General features: G+C 41.5%; 1 protein-coding gene across 5 annotated transcripts in view; it reads left to right on the top strand.

Annotated features, from left to right (window-relative positions):
- Positions 1–15,008, top strand: part of IFT56 (intraflagellar transport 56) — a 40,139-nt gene extending 25,131 nt beyond the window's left edge. For 3 of the 5 annotated variants that reach the window (XM_049893129.1, XM_049893128.1, XM_049893132.1), the window contains 7 exons: positions 37–90; positions 1,084–1,147; positions 2,679–2,767; positions 2,941–3,024; positions 6,865–6,934; positions 7,759–7,865; positions 12,587–15,008. In XM_049893129.1, the coding sequence (XP_049749086.1) occupies positions 37–90; positions 1,084–1,147; positions 2,679–2,767; positions 2,941–3,024; positions 6,865–6,934; positions 7,759–7,865; positions 12,587–12,973 (855 nt within the window). In that variant the 3' untranslated portion in view covers positions 12,974–15,008. Of the gene's footprint in view, positions 1–36; positions 91–1,083; positions 1,148–2,678; positions 2,768–2,940; positions 3,025–6,864; positions 6,935–7,758; positions 7,866–10,915; positions 11,050–12,586 lie in introns of all 5 variants that reach the window. The other 2 variants (XM_049893131.1, XM_049893130.1) reach the window with 1 other exon arrangement.
- The last annotated feature ends 850 nt before the right edge of the window (positions 15,009–15,858 follow it).

Genomic DNA, 15,858 nt, shown 5'->3' with positions numbered 1-15,858 from the left:
TCCTCTCAGATTAATCAGTGTTTTTCCATTTTCCAGGAGTATATCCTCAAAGGCGTGGTCAATGCAGCCCTGGGCCAGGAAATGGGGTCGGTGAGTCCCTGGTAGTCTATAGTTTGCAAAGTCACTGTGTGTGGAAAAGATCAAAATAAATACCAAGTGCAGTTGGCAGTAAGCTTACATATAGGCTCTTCTGCAGTTCCTTTCATTTGTCCACATCCCTCAATTCAGATGCCATCGTGAAAAGAATTGTATGTTTTCTGGAGACAAAAAAAAAAAGAGGAGAAGCATTGACTCTAAGAATTGCTGCCTTGTGTAAAAAGAACCTTACATCTGACAGCAGCGACAAATCATTGCACCGCTTCATTCTTTAATTGCAGGGCTTTTTTTTGTCTAACCTCTGGCCTCTCTAAGCTATAATTTCATCATCTGTAAAATGGGGATAACCGTTTCTCTGGAAAAGTTTTTTATAAATATCAAAACACTGTCTAGAGATAAGCTCTTACTCATCTTGATATGCTGTATTAAGTTCTTTTTGGAACAAAACCCAAACGCATTGTCATTGAATCGATTCCGACTCATAGCGACCCTAGGATTGCCAGGGAGCGGCTGGTGGATTCGAACTGCTGACCTTTTGGTTAGCAGCCGAACTCTTAAATCTTTTTATCTCCAGCTCAGTCCACAGTGCCCATACAGCCGATAGGCAGTAAATGGTTGCTGAGTACACAGTTTTATTTAATAAATATTCCTTGTTACAACGGTAGCTCCTACCGCAGGATCTGATGTATGAAAAAAGACCAGGAAATCTGTGTGGGATGAATGCGTTCACTAAGTAAAGGTACTGTTAGGATAGAATTGGGGGATTGGATTTCTTTTCATCTTTTCTGTCTGACCCTCAATTGGTTTTAATTTAGTTTCAGGTTATCAATTTCTAATTGCTTATGCTAATAAGAATTTGTATTGTTTTTATCAGCATTTAGCAAAGGTATATGTGAAATCCTGACAAATAGGTTAAAACCATCCAGTGTCATACAAATGAGATATTTTTGCCTTCTTCCTACATACCAGCTTGGCTTTGTCTTTCAGAGGGATCACATGAAGATTGCCCAGCAGTTCTTCCAGCTGGTGGGAGGGTCAGCTAGTGAATGCGGTAGGTCTGAAGTGTGTTGTTAGGAGTGTGGCTCATGACTGGATCTGAGTGTAGATCTACTGAGCACGGGCACATCGCCAGGGTTCCCCTTACAAAGTGGAGGGTCAGGAATAGGACAGAAGATTGGAATGCACTCTCATCAGCGGCTCAGCTGCAGTGGGATGAGAGAATAAATACAGGAGAATGAATGTATTCTTCATGAGAGTTTTAAAATTTTGATTTAGACTTCAGTTTTAAATGTTTTTACTGATTTATCAGTATTTCTTGATGTATTAACACCTTGTCATGTTGACGATATTTTTGTTTGGTGGATTTGCCTTTTGACTTTGCCCACAGTATTTTTTTCCTATATGAAAATATTGGAGCCCTGGTGGCGCAGTGGTTAAGATCTACGGCTGCTGACCCAAAGGTCAGCAGTTGAATCCACCAGCTGCTCCCTGGAAACTCTGTGGGGCAGTTCTACTCTGTCCTGTAAGGGTTGCTGTTTTATTTGGTTAAGTGTGTCTTTTCTATAATGGTTTCTTATGTGGGAATCAAGCTCAGAAAGTGCTTCCATACCTCACAGTTATGTAATATTCACCTCTATTTTCCACTTGTAGTCTTGTGGTTTCAGTTTTATTATTAAAATATGGGTTTCATCAATCAAGATCCCGGGAAAGGTTTGAGAACGGGCTGTATAAGGGCTGATAGCCAGCCAGTATGAGCAGCCGTGGCTGCCTGTGGTAGTTGTCTGTGGCTAACATTTATTCTGATGCATCAGAGTTTGTGCTGAACTCGTTGTTAAATATTTTTATCACCCCCTCAATATTCATTTTCTTGCAAATGTTCGGCCAACGCTGTTAATATTTTCCTCCATTTCATTCATTCATTCATGCAACGAAAATTTATTGAGGTGATGGGAATACAGCAATGAGCAAAACAAACAAAACCCCACTTTGCGGAGCTTCCAGTCTTGTGAGGACAGACAAGCAATAAACATGATAAATAAATAGACTATATAGTTTTCCAGACTGTGATAAGTGCTGTGGAAAAAAATTGAACAGGGTAAGGGAGATAGAGTGTGCCGTCGCTAAGGGTAATCCTCTACTGCCTCGAGTGAGAATCTGATGTCAGACACAAGCTGGGTCAGGGTCAGGTGGTTCCAGGCAGATTATTTCTACACTTAAGATTGGAAGTGCTGGGTTGTCCCAGGCAGGTGATGATGGAAGCCCAGCCACATCAGCTGAGTGAGCAGGTGCTGGAGCTGGACAGGAGAATCAAAGCCCCGGAGAATGACCCAGGAATCCTACAGCCAGTGTACCTGCAGGGCCTTGCTCCCCTGGGGCTCTGGGAGCTGGCCCCGGGAAGATGATTGGTCACTGAGAATACCCTGACTCCAGTATGCTGAATCCTTGCCCACCAAAAGAGACTGTAATTTCAGAATCTAGAAGGATGGGCTGGGATACATTCCTATCTCTACATTATAAAATAGCTCAGCTAAAGAGAGCTTTTAGTTACGAACATACATGGTTTCTTTTCCCCTCCATTTCAGACACGATACCAGGGAGGCAGTGCATGGCTTCCTGTTTCTTCCTGCTGAAGCAATTTGATGACGTCTTGATTTATCTCAACTCGTTTAAGGTCAGTCGCTTATATGTAATGTAAGGTGTTCTCAAAACTGGCCCTGTTTCTGTGTGGAGTTAGTGGCATCAGTTAATTCCTTAACATTATTTCTTTGTTTATCTGGTGTAACTGATGTCTTTATGTTTTATATGTTAATGCTGAATGTGACCTGTTTGGGGGCTGTTTTTCAGAGTTACTTCTACAATGATGACATCTTTAACTTTAATTATGCACAAGCCAAAGCTGCAACAGGCAATACCAGTGAGGGTGAGGAGGTGGGTACCTGCTTTTGAAAGCATCTGCGTGATTCTGTCTGAAAACGTCCTTGCTTGTTGTTTTCTCACTGAAATACAATGGTCAAGGGTAAAGGATTATTAAAGATTCCTTTGTTTTTAGGTCACATTAAAAAGCACAATGTGAGTAGACATACAGATTTCATCACCCTGTTAATCACACTGCATGTCTTCCCTTTTTTTGGTAAGTTTTACAGAAGTATAAGATACATGGAGAAAAGTGTCTGAATCATAAGTGTATAGCATAATGAACTCTCATGGAGTGAGCATACCCGTATCATCAGTGCCCAGATCGTGGGACAGAGTGTTAGCAGAACCCTGTTTCTATTGCTCTTCCATTCTCCTTTTGAGTGACGACTCCTTCCCAAAAGGCTGACCACCATCCTGATTTCTAACTCCATAGATTGATTTGTCTGAATTTGAAATTTATGTATATGAAATCATACCACACATATATAACTTCTTTGGTTCAACATTATATTTGTGAGATTCGTCCATGATGAAAGTCATCCATGTTGTTGCTTGTAGCTCTTTTTCATTCATTCTCATCACTGTATAGTTTTCCACAGTTTTAATCCATTCTTCTATAAACTGACATTTGTATTATTTCTGATTTTGGGCTATTGGAAATACTACTACTATGAACATTCTTGTACATGTCTTTTGGTGAACTTATATATGCGTTCCTATTGGCATAAAACTAGAAAAGGAATATGCTCGATACCCAGTTGCTGGGTTGTGTGGCACGTGTATGTTCAGTTTCAGTTGATGTGGCCAAATAGTTTTCCAAAGTGGCTGAACCAGCTCACACAATACCAGCAGGGTATGAGTTCCAATCACTCCACATTCTTGTCAACACTTTGTATTGTCTGTGTTTTCATTTGAGCCATTCTGGTGGATGTATAAAGGTATTATGTTACAGATTTAAATTTAAGTTACATTTCCCCGATTACTATGTTTTTTGTCTACTGACTATCCTTTTATGAAGTCCCTATTCAAGCCTTCTGCCGAAATGGTTCACCCTTTCACTTTGTTAATGGCGTCTATTGATGAATGGAAAATTTTAATCTTTATGTAGTCCAATTTTTAAATATTTTTCTTTTATGGGTAACAACTTTTGTATCCTGTGTAAGAAATCTTTGTCTACGTAATATAAAAAACTTGTTGCCATTGAGTTGGTTCCAGCTCATAGCAACCGTATAAAAAAAACCAAACCAAACCCAGCGCCATTGAGTCAATTCCAACGCATAGCAACCCTATAGGACAGAGTAAAACTTCCCCATATGGTTTCTAAGGAGTGCCTGGTGGATTCGACCTGCTAACCTTTTGGTTAGCAGCTATAGCACACCATAGCTCGTAACCACTACACCACCAGGGTTCCAACAGGACAGAGTAAATCCGCCCTACAGCTTTCCAAGGAGTAGTTGGTGGATTCGAACTGCTGAGCTTTTGGTTACCAGTTGCGCTCTTTACCACTGCACCACTAGGCCTCCAATTATGTAACGTGCTTATGTTTATTACTATCTGTCTCTTCTACCTAGAATGTAAGTTTCATAAGGACAGGGATTTTTGTCTGTTTTATGCACCGATGTATCCAAATGCCTAAATCAATACCTGCTACTTTATAGAAATTCAGTATAATTTTGTCGAATATATAAATGAATCAGTCAATCTCAGGATCATAATGCAGAGTGTTAAAAAAGTTGCAGAAGAATAGCTGTAGTATGATTTTGTTTAAAGAAAGTTCACAGTCACAAAACTGAAGGATACTGCTTAGATATGCAAACATGATAAACTGTAAAGAAACTAAGGGAGCTGTAAACACACAGTTCAGATGCTGTTCTTTCCAAGAAGGGCAGTGAATGGCATGGGATTGGGAAGGAACATACCAAAGACTTCAAAGGTAACGGCAACTTTTTTTTCCTTAAAGTTAGTGGCAGGTACACGTTTAATCATTGTTTCTTACTTTTTATTCTTTATCTGTGTTTTATAATCTTTTGTATATGCTCAGTATTTTATTAAAAAAAAAATTTTAACGAATATCGCTGATGACAGCTATTCAGGGTAGTAGAAGTGTGTTACAAAGCATAAAATTCTATTTTTATGTCTGAACTCAGACTAAAGCACTCCATTATAGCTTTCAAGTACTCCTGGGCAGTTTACAAAGTTAACACAGAGGTAATTTTATTTTAGTTACTCTGGTATTATCATCTTCCCATGGGCTCCAACGGGACTCCCTGTTGTTAGAGAGCTTACATCCTAAGGAAATGTTTGTATTACTGGTGATACTTCGAGTGGTTTCAAGAGCATATTAAAATGTGTATTCAAAGAATTACTTGAAACGGCCTCCATAGGGGAAGATGCTACAGGTTTTGTCTGGGACTGCAAAGAGTGGCAGGGATTATTTTGTTCTTTAGTACAGAGAATATAGACTCAGTGAGAATGCAGACTGTGTCATTATCGTCTCTGATTTCAAACTCTTTACTTTTCAGTAGCCTCAACATTGAAAACATAACTCTAGCGCAGTAAAAAAGACTCTGAATATCCAATACTGCTCTCACAAAAGCTTACTTCTAAAGCCATTTACGTCACTGGGAAGGCTAAGCCCTTGAATGTTTGTTCAGTATTGATTTTCTCATGGTAAAATATGAGGCCTAACCTGAGGTTGTTGGGTTTCTTAACCCCAGACATTTTTAAAGCAATAAATAAGAGCTCCTGCAATCTGATTCTGAGAAGGAATACATTTATTCAATAAATCAACCATTTACTATGTGCTGGCACTGTGGATAACCATGAACAAGACAGATACAGTCCCTGCCTTTGTGGAGCTCACAGCGTAGAGAAGGAGACAGACATTAAATAAATATTTGGTACAGCAAAGGTAGTGGCGGGGGACAGCTGACAACAGAGCAGGCAATAAGGTGCTTAAAAACCACGTAGAAATTGTGCTGTTACATCTCAGTGTAATGATGGCTGTCATGATGGTGAGCTCAGTTCAAAAAGAAGTTACATAACGCTCAGTAACTCTGGTTAGGAAGATACGTTTGTGTTCCCATTTGTTTGAAAAATATATGTTAGTTTACATATGTATTAAAAGTTCTTAAAGGATATATAAAAAACATGCATAGCGGTTACCTCTTGGGACTGGAACAGGGCAGTGAAGAAAGGTTTTTTTCTTCACATCTTTCCCTTTGAGTTTGAATCTTTTGCCAAGAGAATCTATTGGTTTTATAATTTTAAAAAGATTTAAAAATGCAAGGAAAGATACTTAGGAAGATTTTCACCAAAATGTTCCAAATGTATTCAGAGTTTGAGAATTTCATGAGCTAAGCCATAGTTATTTTATTTGGAGTATTTCATAGTCTAGTAATATTAGATAATGTGTAAGTTCAGTGTCTTGAACTTAAGTATTTTTCTGATATTTTCATTTTTGTATTCTGGGTTATTTCTGGTTAGCTTTCCACCCTTCCCTTTTCTTAGCAAACTTCATAGAATTTAGTCATCTATGTTGTTGTTGTGTGCCTTCCAAGTGGATCTCAACTTGTAGTGACCCCATAGGATGGAGCAGAACTGCCCCACAGGGTTTCCCAGGCTGTCATCTTTACCAAAGCAGACTGCTACGTCTTCCTCTCAGAGAGCAGCTGGTGGGCTCAAACAACTGACCTTTCAGTTAGCAGCCGGGTGCTGAACTGTTGTGCCACCAGGGCTCCTCTTTGTCTGCCGCAAGGCTACATTAATCATCAGTCTAAGGCAAGCTGATAATATGTATTTTTATTACAAAAGCATCTTCATGTTTATTCCCTTTCCTTCCTCCTCTTGCAGGTGTTCCTCCTGATCCAAAGTGAGAAGTTGAAGAACGATTACGTTTACCTCAGCTGGTTAGCTCGGTGCTGTGAGTCCTCTTTTAAGTGTTACAGGGAGCCCTGTTTCTCTTCTCTGCTTCATAGTCTTCTGGATGGAAATCATAGCAACCATTTCCTAATTTTATTTTATAGAATGAGTAAACACTGAAATTAAGTGTTGTTAATGCTACTCAGTCAGGGTTGCATTACACAGTGTTGTAAAAGTTTACCCTGTGATTAGTTCTGCCAGGCACCATTGGCCTAACCCTTGTAGTTCTGAAAGATGCCAAGCTCTTCCCTCAGCCCTGTCAAAGCTTCCAGCGTCTCAGTTTGCATTGGCCTTCGTGAGATGGTACTGTTACATTAATTTTACCATTTCACTGTGGTGCAGGCCGGAAAAGTGGCAAAATGCCAAAAATGTATGTATCTTATACATCATATAGCCTGCAATTTCTCTCTCTTTCTTGCTCCCTCTTCCTCTCCCTCTCTTCTTTCTCCTCTTTATTTTACTCAGAGTTAAAGTGTTCACTGAGTTTTTGTGGTTCCAGGAAGATTTTAGCAATCAACTATTCTAAGGGAGGGTAAGCTTTATGAGTAGGATTGGGTGAATGACTGGGGAGCAAAACGAGAACTACTGGGAATCAGCATAACGTATAAAGACATAATTTTGTGGACTCCTAACTGAAATAGTTCAAATATGGCAGAACTCTGATGGGAAACCAGCTTAATACCAGCCTTGTAAGCTTTCCATGTAAGACGTAGGCTACCATTACTTTATGTATTTGGAACAGCGTACCACATCCACAGACTAGCAAGATGTAGAAGTGTATCTCTTATACATTTAGGAGGCAAAAATCCTTGTTTCTTTTTGTAGATATCATGAATAAGAAACCAAGACTGGCCTGGGAACTCTACCTCAAGATGGAAACCTCCGGCGAGTCCTTCAGCCTCTTACAGCTCATTGCTAACGACTGCTACAAGGTGCGTCTGAGTGAGACCAGTGTCACACTGCTGCGCTGGCTAGATAAATCTTAGGAAAGACTGTCCTAGAGACTAGATTTACACTACTGGGGAGGGGATTAACAGGATGGTATCAGAAATGTCCATGAATGAACTGACCACAGAGGTGGGAGCCTGTCAGGTTTTCACGTGTGTGAAATAATGACTTAGAGAGGAGGTTTTCTGTTTCTACAAGAATGTGAGTCTCAGGTACCGTCCAGACAGAGGTGCACGTCTATAGTTGGCAATTTGGTTCTGAAGCTTAAGAGTGCTGTCTAGAGACATAGACTGGGAGGCCTCAGCATTTAAATAGTGACTGAAGCTCTGAAAAAAAAGTGAGATTACCCAGGAAAGAGATAAAGGGAGAAGAGCAGGGGGTTGCAGACCAAACGCTGGGGAGTACTAAGGTGCAGATGGTAGACAGCAAAGGTGAGGGAACCAGGAAAAGAGAACAAAAAAGCGTCAGAGTTTGTAAAGGGCTGGCTGTGTGGTGTGTGTGTGTGTGCGCGCATAGGGAGTTGGAGAAGCAAGGAGGAGAGGGGAGGTTGGGGTCTTGTCCTATAGATTGTTGTTGTTAGTTGCTGTTGAGTCAGTTCTGATTCATAACGACCCCGTATGTGCAGAGTAGAACTGCGCTCCAGGGGATTTTCTTGGCTGTAATCTTCACTGAGGCAGATCGCCAGTCCTTTTCTTCCACGGTGCTTACTGCTGGGTAGGTTCAAACTGCCAACCTTTAGGTTTTCAGTTGAGCACGAACTGTTTGCGCCACCCAGGGACCTTGTCCTATAGATTAAAAGCTCTTAAAAAATTAGCCTCAGGAATTCTGCCATATAACTGTACACACACATTGTGTCAATATCATCTTCCAAGGTTTGATATTTTTATAGGGTACTATGGTTACATAAGATATAACCACTGGGAAAACTGGTGAAAGGTGTCTGAGACTTCTCTGTTCTATCTTTGCAACATTCTGAGAATCTATAATTATTTCAAAATAAGTTTTTTAAAAAATAAATCAACTAGAGCTATATCCAACAACCTAGATGAATCAATGTTAATAAAAGCGAGACAAACAATATCATATAGATCAAGTTCTAAAAGAAGCAAAGCTTAATCGTATTGTCCAAAGGTGGATACATAGTTGATGAAACCAGAAAGTCAGTGAACTGATGACCATAAAAGTTGGAGTAGTCCTTACTCTGGAGGGGAAGGAGTGGGTGTGGCCTGGAAGTGATACACCAGAGCTTCTGTTTTGCTCTGAGGAGTTTGTTTCTTGACCTGGGGCGTGGTTACACTTATATTTACCTTTTAATTAGTCATTGATCTCTACAGTTATGTTTTATGCACCATCCTGTGTGTGTGTTATTTCACAATAAAAAATATTTTTACGAGAACATAGGAAAAATGAATAAGAACACCTTTTCCTGTGAGGTAGGAGCACTGGTTAAAGCAATTGACTGCTAACCAAGAAGTCAGTGGTTCGAAACTACCAGCAGCTCCACAGGAGAAGGATGTGGCAGTCTGCTTCCATAGAAATTTACAACTTTGGAAACCGTATGGGGTTGCTATGTGTTGGAATCGATTAGACAGCAGTGGTTTTGGTTTTGGTTTTCCTGTAAGGTGGGCAGAAAGGATGAATGAAGGTGTAAATATGATTTGAGCTGAAGGGAGGAAAGCGGTGTTTTCCCTGTGTGGTTTAGAATAAAGCTAAGCTAAGAATGCAGTTGAAGTCTCAAGAGATTAGCAAAGGTTTAGATCAAGAGTTATGAAAAATAGAGAAGTAACTAAACCACATCAAGTAAAAAAGATTGCCTAACAATTTGAAGCTTTCAACAAAATGGGTAACAGTATACGTTTATGATGCCCATCAAGAAAATTCATCTATAGTCCAAAGGACTAAGGGACCACAAGTACCACAGCCTCCACCCGACTGAGTCCAGCACAACTAGATGGTGCCCAAGTGTCACCACCAACTGCCCTGACAGGGATCACAATAGAGAGTCCCACACAGAGCTGGAGAAAAATGTAGAGCAAAATTCTAACTCACACACACACAAAAAGAAACCAGACTTACTGCTCTGACAGAGACTAGAGAAACCTCGAGAGTATGGCCCCTGTACACCCTTTTAACTCAGTACTGAAGTCACTCCTGAGGTTCACCCTTCAGCCAAAGATTAGACAAGCCCATAAAACAAAACGAAATGAAATGGGCATACCAGCCCAGGGGCAAAGAGGAGAAGGTAGGAAGTGACAGGAAAGCTGGTAATGGGGAACTCGAAGTCAAGAAGGGGAGAGTGTTGACATGTTGTGGGGTTGGCAGCTAATGTCACAAAATAATATGTGCATTAATTGTTTAATGAGAAACTAATTTGCTCTGTAAACCTTCACGTAAAGTACAATTAAAAAAAGAGACTAGATTTCACAGGTAAAAAAAAGAAAACTCATCTAAGCAAAATTTAATTACATTCGGCTTGCTCTACAAGGCCAAGGAAATATGTAATACATTTGGGAAAGATGTCTGTCAAACGAATTAAGTGTTGAAAAGATTTAGTTTAGTAGGCGTTCTGGGAATTTGGGCACAAGGTCAGGGCAAAAGCACCGTCTCAGGTTGCATCTGATCACATTAGCATGGGATGATTGATCTAGTCATTTATAGAATCAGTTGAGGGAACTTGAAAATATCCAGTTTAAATCACAGTCATCAGAGTGTGTTCCAGGATTACAATATAATTAGAAGAAATGACAAATGTGTTGACTATAGCATAGCTTGACTGTATGTAGAAAAAATGCTGTACTGTTGAAAACTGAATGGTTGAAGGTAAGCTGACTTCAATGGAACTCATGAACCAACACTGGGGTTTCCCTTTTTCTTGTTTTACTATGGAGTTGGGATCTGTCTACTTTGCTAACTAAAAGTGTTGTCATCACCCATGCACGTGTTTCATACAGTTCTGTTTCCTGGCGTCTTTGTTCGGTTTCATTCTCTCCCATCTTTTGGCCACAAGTATCACCCAGTACCTTCCTTTATGCAGATGGGCCAGTTTTACTATTCAGCCAAAGCTTTTGATGTCCTGGAGAGACTGGACCCCAACCCTGAGTATTGGGAAGGCAAGAGAGGTGCCTGCGTGGGCATCTTCCAGATGATCTTAGCTGGCCGAGAGCCCAAGTAAGTCAGCGGGCAGGAAGCCTGCCCTGGCCGTTTGCTGGTTCGGGGGCGTGGTCGATAATCGTTGTTTTCTCGGGTGACATCTTCTGAAAATCCAAAAGTAGAATGATGTTTTAGAATGATGAATAAAATGTTAAGGTGTCACATTTTTTAATCTGATCTTTTCCTGCAGAATTTTTTTTACTTTGTAGAACCAGATCACCCAAAATGGTAGACACTGGAGACACTGAGCATACTACAGGTCTCAAATAAGAGCAATATGCATATTTAGCACCATTTTTATGAAGGCTTTTTCACTCTCTCCTACTCTTTTCTTTGCCTGTTGGCTTTTTCTTGTGTCTTTTAATTTAGGCCTCAGAATTCAGAGTGGAGTAGATGTGCCATGAGCATAGAAGGTTGATAATTCTTTTTTTTGCTTTCTCATCTTCCAGGAAATACTGAGACATTAGATTACATAAAATTAAGTGGTTTATAGCTCCGTTTGTAACAAAAACTCAAACACTTAAAAATAAATTCAGTTTTCTAAAAATAACATCATGGAATATATTTGTTACTGGTGTGTGAATAATAAATGTGATGATTTTCTAAGTAAATAATGTGTCAAAAATGACCTTCTGCCTAGCGTCTAGTTCCAGACCTGAATAAAAGCAAAAAAGAACTTGGTTAGGGAAGAGAGGTTACGTGAGGGAATAAAGAAGTAGAGAATGTGAGAGGATCTTAGGGAAGAGAGGGGTCTGCTAAGGTAACAGGGAAGTTTTAAATGCAAAGTAGAGGGTGAGCAAAAAAGAGAACAGCCCTCAACAGGATGGAGTGACACAGTGGCTGCAACTTTGAGCTCAAGCATAACAATGATTGTAAGGACAGTGCAGGACCGGGTAGTGTTTCATTCTGTTGTCCACGGGGTTACTGTGAGTCGGAACCAACTCGACAGCACCTAAAAACACCAACAAACTAATAATTAAAACACAGAGTTTTGGCACTTGCCAAATCTTAGTCCTTAACTCTCCTCTCTTCCATATTTATTAATATTTTATTTCCCTTGAAGAAATCATCCATTCATCTGGCTTTGTAAAATTTTATAAATATGATAGTTTCAGCCAGTGTACAAAGACTGCGTTAACCAAATGAGAAATTTGATACTCAGGAGTTAAGCGACTGGTTAGTGAGGGACCTAGAATTTGAACCCAGGTCTTTCAACTCCTAGATATACCCTGTCTCTCCTTTGTCATGCAGAATGAGCATAGAGGGGGTGTTTAGGCCATGTCAGAGAGGACAAGCGGTTGATGGTAGATACAGAGATAGTGTAAGTAAACAGGAAGCACGGGCTGCTGAGAAGGCTTTCACAGAGTTTCCATTTTACCATGCCACTGTAAACAAGGAGGCTGGGAAGTGTATCACTGGCTTATGAACACACCACGGAAGAGTCTTTTACCAAAAATGCCCTATTAGAAGTCTGTGAAGAATAGTTAAGAGTTTACTTCATTTATTAATTATCATTCTTTATTGGAACACTTTGCCTTTCAAATTCTCTCCTCAGAGAGACCCTCCGAGAAGTGCTGCACTTACTGCGGAGCACGGGAAACACCCAGGTGGAGTACATCATCCGGATCATGAAGAAGTGGGCCAAAGAGAACAGAGTGCCTGTCTGAAGCAGCGGGAGGCCAGAGAGCCGGGCACCACTGGGGGCAGAGTTGGAAACCACGTTGAATGCAAGACAGGGCTCTCTTTTGCTGGCCTTGTCCTTCCTTGCTCTCCAAGCTTCAAGGTCACCACTGACTTGCTCAGACCCGCCTCCCAGCTGAACCACAAGCCTCAGCCTCTGCTGTGGCCCTGGGTGACCCTACCAGCAATAAGACCTTGGACTTCTATGGTGCCTTCCTTCCAAAAACGCTCCAAGCACTCTGATATAATTTACTTACTTTAAGGAGAACGGCATAACATTTCTTTATATTAGTGCGTCATGGTGTTTCCTCCTATCCGCAATAACAAATGTCTTTGATCCTCAAGGGTCACCATCATTCTGTCTTTTTAGTTTCAGCCATTCTGTACATTATCCTGTCTTACTGGGGAATTCTGCAAACAGTTTTATAAGGCATGTCAAACCTGGGAGAACAGAGGCTATCACTAACGGTAATTAGCTATATGGTTCCAAGAGTGGCAGTAAGATCCTTTATCACAGTGTCCAGTCATCAATAGACCATGGGTTTATGGGGTTACTCTTCAGTAATTGACTTATTGGTGATAATAACATGTCACAGTAGAGTAAGATGAGGATTACAGTTTTGACAAAGGTGAGTTCTGTGGAAAAACTCTGTGATAGAGTGACTGAAGGTATTCAGGAAACGAAGGATACAATCTCATTAGTCACTTCTCCATACATTTAGGTAATTCCGTGAGCCCAGATAACTTGTCCATACATCTAGGTAACTCCGTGAGCCTAGGTAACTTTTCCATATATTTTAGGTTAGGTTTTTTTTTAATGTGTCTTGCTGAATAAACATCAGTTTTGAAAGCAGGGCTGCAAAGATGATACAGGCGCATTTGCGGCCGTTGATGTGATGACCTAGAACATGAATGGGGTAGAGCCCGTGCAGGGGCCTTTCGTGGCCATACTCCCATCCCAAGTCATCTTCCGGCCTGTGTTTCCAAGCTCTCACAGCATAAACCTCTACAACTCACCAGTTATTTTCAGAAAATAGACTCACACATCTTTACGTACCAGATTGCCTTTGTTTCTACACCATATTGGCTTTGTTTGTTATTTCAAGGTGCCCAGTGGGACAAGTCTAGAAAGTGCAGAGCCATCCCTGTCTAGCAGAGAATGGACGGGAGGAGAAATGAAAGCGTGTTTGTAATTCCTCCAGGCACTGAAGACAGAAGGACGCTTGTAAGCACTGCATCAGGCGTCCCACTTATTCCCCCGCATCCTCCTGTGGACAAAGAAGTTGTATAGAGTGGAGATGGGAACGTGACAGGAGTCAAAACAGCCAAGGAGAGAAGATCAAGGCACTGGAGACAGCCTTGGCCTCCTGGGCAGTTGTAAGGGGGCTTGCAGCTTCACCTGGGAAGACAGCCAGCTTCCTGTCTTTTAACTTAGACCCCAGTCTAATCAGTTCAGAGCACAGGTCAAAAGGAGCTGGGCTTCCCTGCTGCCTGAGTTGTAGAGAGCAATGCCGCACCACTTCTCATATGCCACAGCTTCTGTGTCCTCACAATGCCGTTCCTCCTCCTTCAGTCATTACGGCTTCTCAGCATGTTAGGTACCAGGTGGGTCAGATCTGGGCAGGACCCGCCTTAATGTCGAGAACGCTCCTTGTGATTCTAACTTACCTCACTTAAAAGAGTAGCAAACACAATTGTGGAGAAGACTGAGATGGAACTCCTCAGTGGCTGTGGCAGTGAAATTTGTCTTCCAGTGAGTTCTGTCGTTTTCAGATTCCCAAAGCTTGGAAAGCTTTACCATGAATGGGATTTACTTCTAAATGAGCTTTTGTTGAATTGCACTCGCTGGGCTCTCTAGACATTTTCCTGTCTCTCACAAAAGCAGATATCCCAAAAATAGCAATCCCAGAATATTAACACTGTTTTGTAAAAGGTTTTTAATCTGTAGGGATTGAGCCAAAAACCATAAAGACTAGTTTAAAGAGAGACATCCTCCACTTCTGTTGTTCCTAAGGATGGCTGCTTCTGAAGTGTCCTGACAGGGTATCAGGATTGCAGAGCAGTCCCTCACGCTGTGGCTCTTACACGTGACGACGTGAGGGAGTGATGACCTGAGGGGAAGAGGGCAGTCCAGGCTTAGGATCGTATGGTAACGTGTATAGTTCACAGCATCGGTGCACTGTGTATAGTTTGTAGCATACATTACTTGCGTATGGAAAAATATCTTTTATAATTATTTTTGTACATCAAAAGAATTGTTACATTGAGCTGTAATATATTCAAATTAAAGTTCATTATTTGGTTCCTATTATGCTTGTCTGCTGAATGTGGTGAGAGAGAGCCCTGAGTATGTCATGCCCCTGCTCCCCTTTCTTTCCTGGCCCCGGAGTAAAGGGAGAGTCATACTTCTGGGCTGCACAAGTTACTCTACAAGAGATGAGAGTGGAGATTCCCTAAGACACCCTGGCCACCTAGAGGCCCATGCCTCTTGCTGGATCACATTGGGTTTGGCTCTTTGCTGAGTGATGGCCATTCTAGAAGTTGTGTGGCTAGTGCACGGTCTGCCGCCTGGCACCTGGAAGCTCTTGAATACTTGCTGGCTGGACTGGTAGAGCAGGGGACCTGTGAGACCTGACCCCGGGTATTCTGGTTCCCACCCAGTTCTTGTTTAGCGTTTGCCAGCCACATGCCAGGTGCTGTGTGTGCAAAGATGATGAGCCACGGTCTTGGTCTCAGGGCACTGGTCTAGCAGAAGCATACGTGAGAGCCTATCATGGCCTGACTGCTCTCATCAGAAGTGACAAGCATTGAGAGAGAAAATAAAGCAGTGGTGATGTTTGTTCCCATGTGAATGGGACAACTCTGGCCTCACCTGGAAGAGGAGTCTGAGTGGATCCTGAAACAACACAGCAAGCAGGATGCCCAGGCTTCTCCACGGGGCCGCACGCATAGCGGGCCTCCAAGTACACAGGAGCTGTCCTGTACGCTGTGCTGCACTGGCAAAGGTGCAAAGCAAGGCATTCTATTGCAATGGTTATATCTACTCTCTAAAGGCAAAAGTGAACTAGTGATGCAGTAGTTCCTAGATGCAGGACTCTCAATCTGATTCAGAAATAGCCGTCTCTCATGTCTCTTCTTCATCCTGCA

This window comes from Elephas maximus, chromosome 8, assembly GCF_024166365.1.
Source record: "Elephas maximus indicus isolate mEleMax1 chromosome 8, mEleMax1 primary haplotype, whole genome shotgun sequence".
NCBI classification, from domain to species: Eukaryota; Metazoa; Chordata; class Mammalia; order Proboscidea; family Elephantidae; genus Elephas; species Elephas maximus.
The sequence above is the reverse complement of the archived record's forward strand: the minus strand, read 5'-3'. Positions and strand labels throughout refer to the sequence as shown.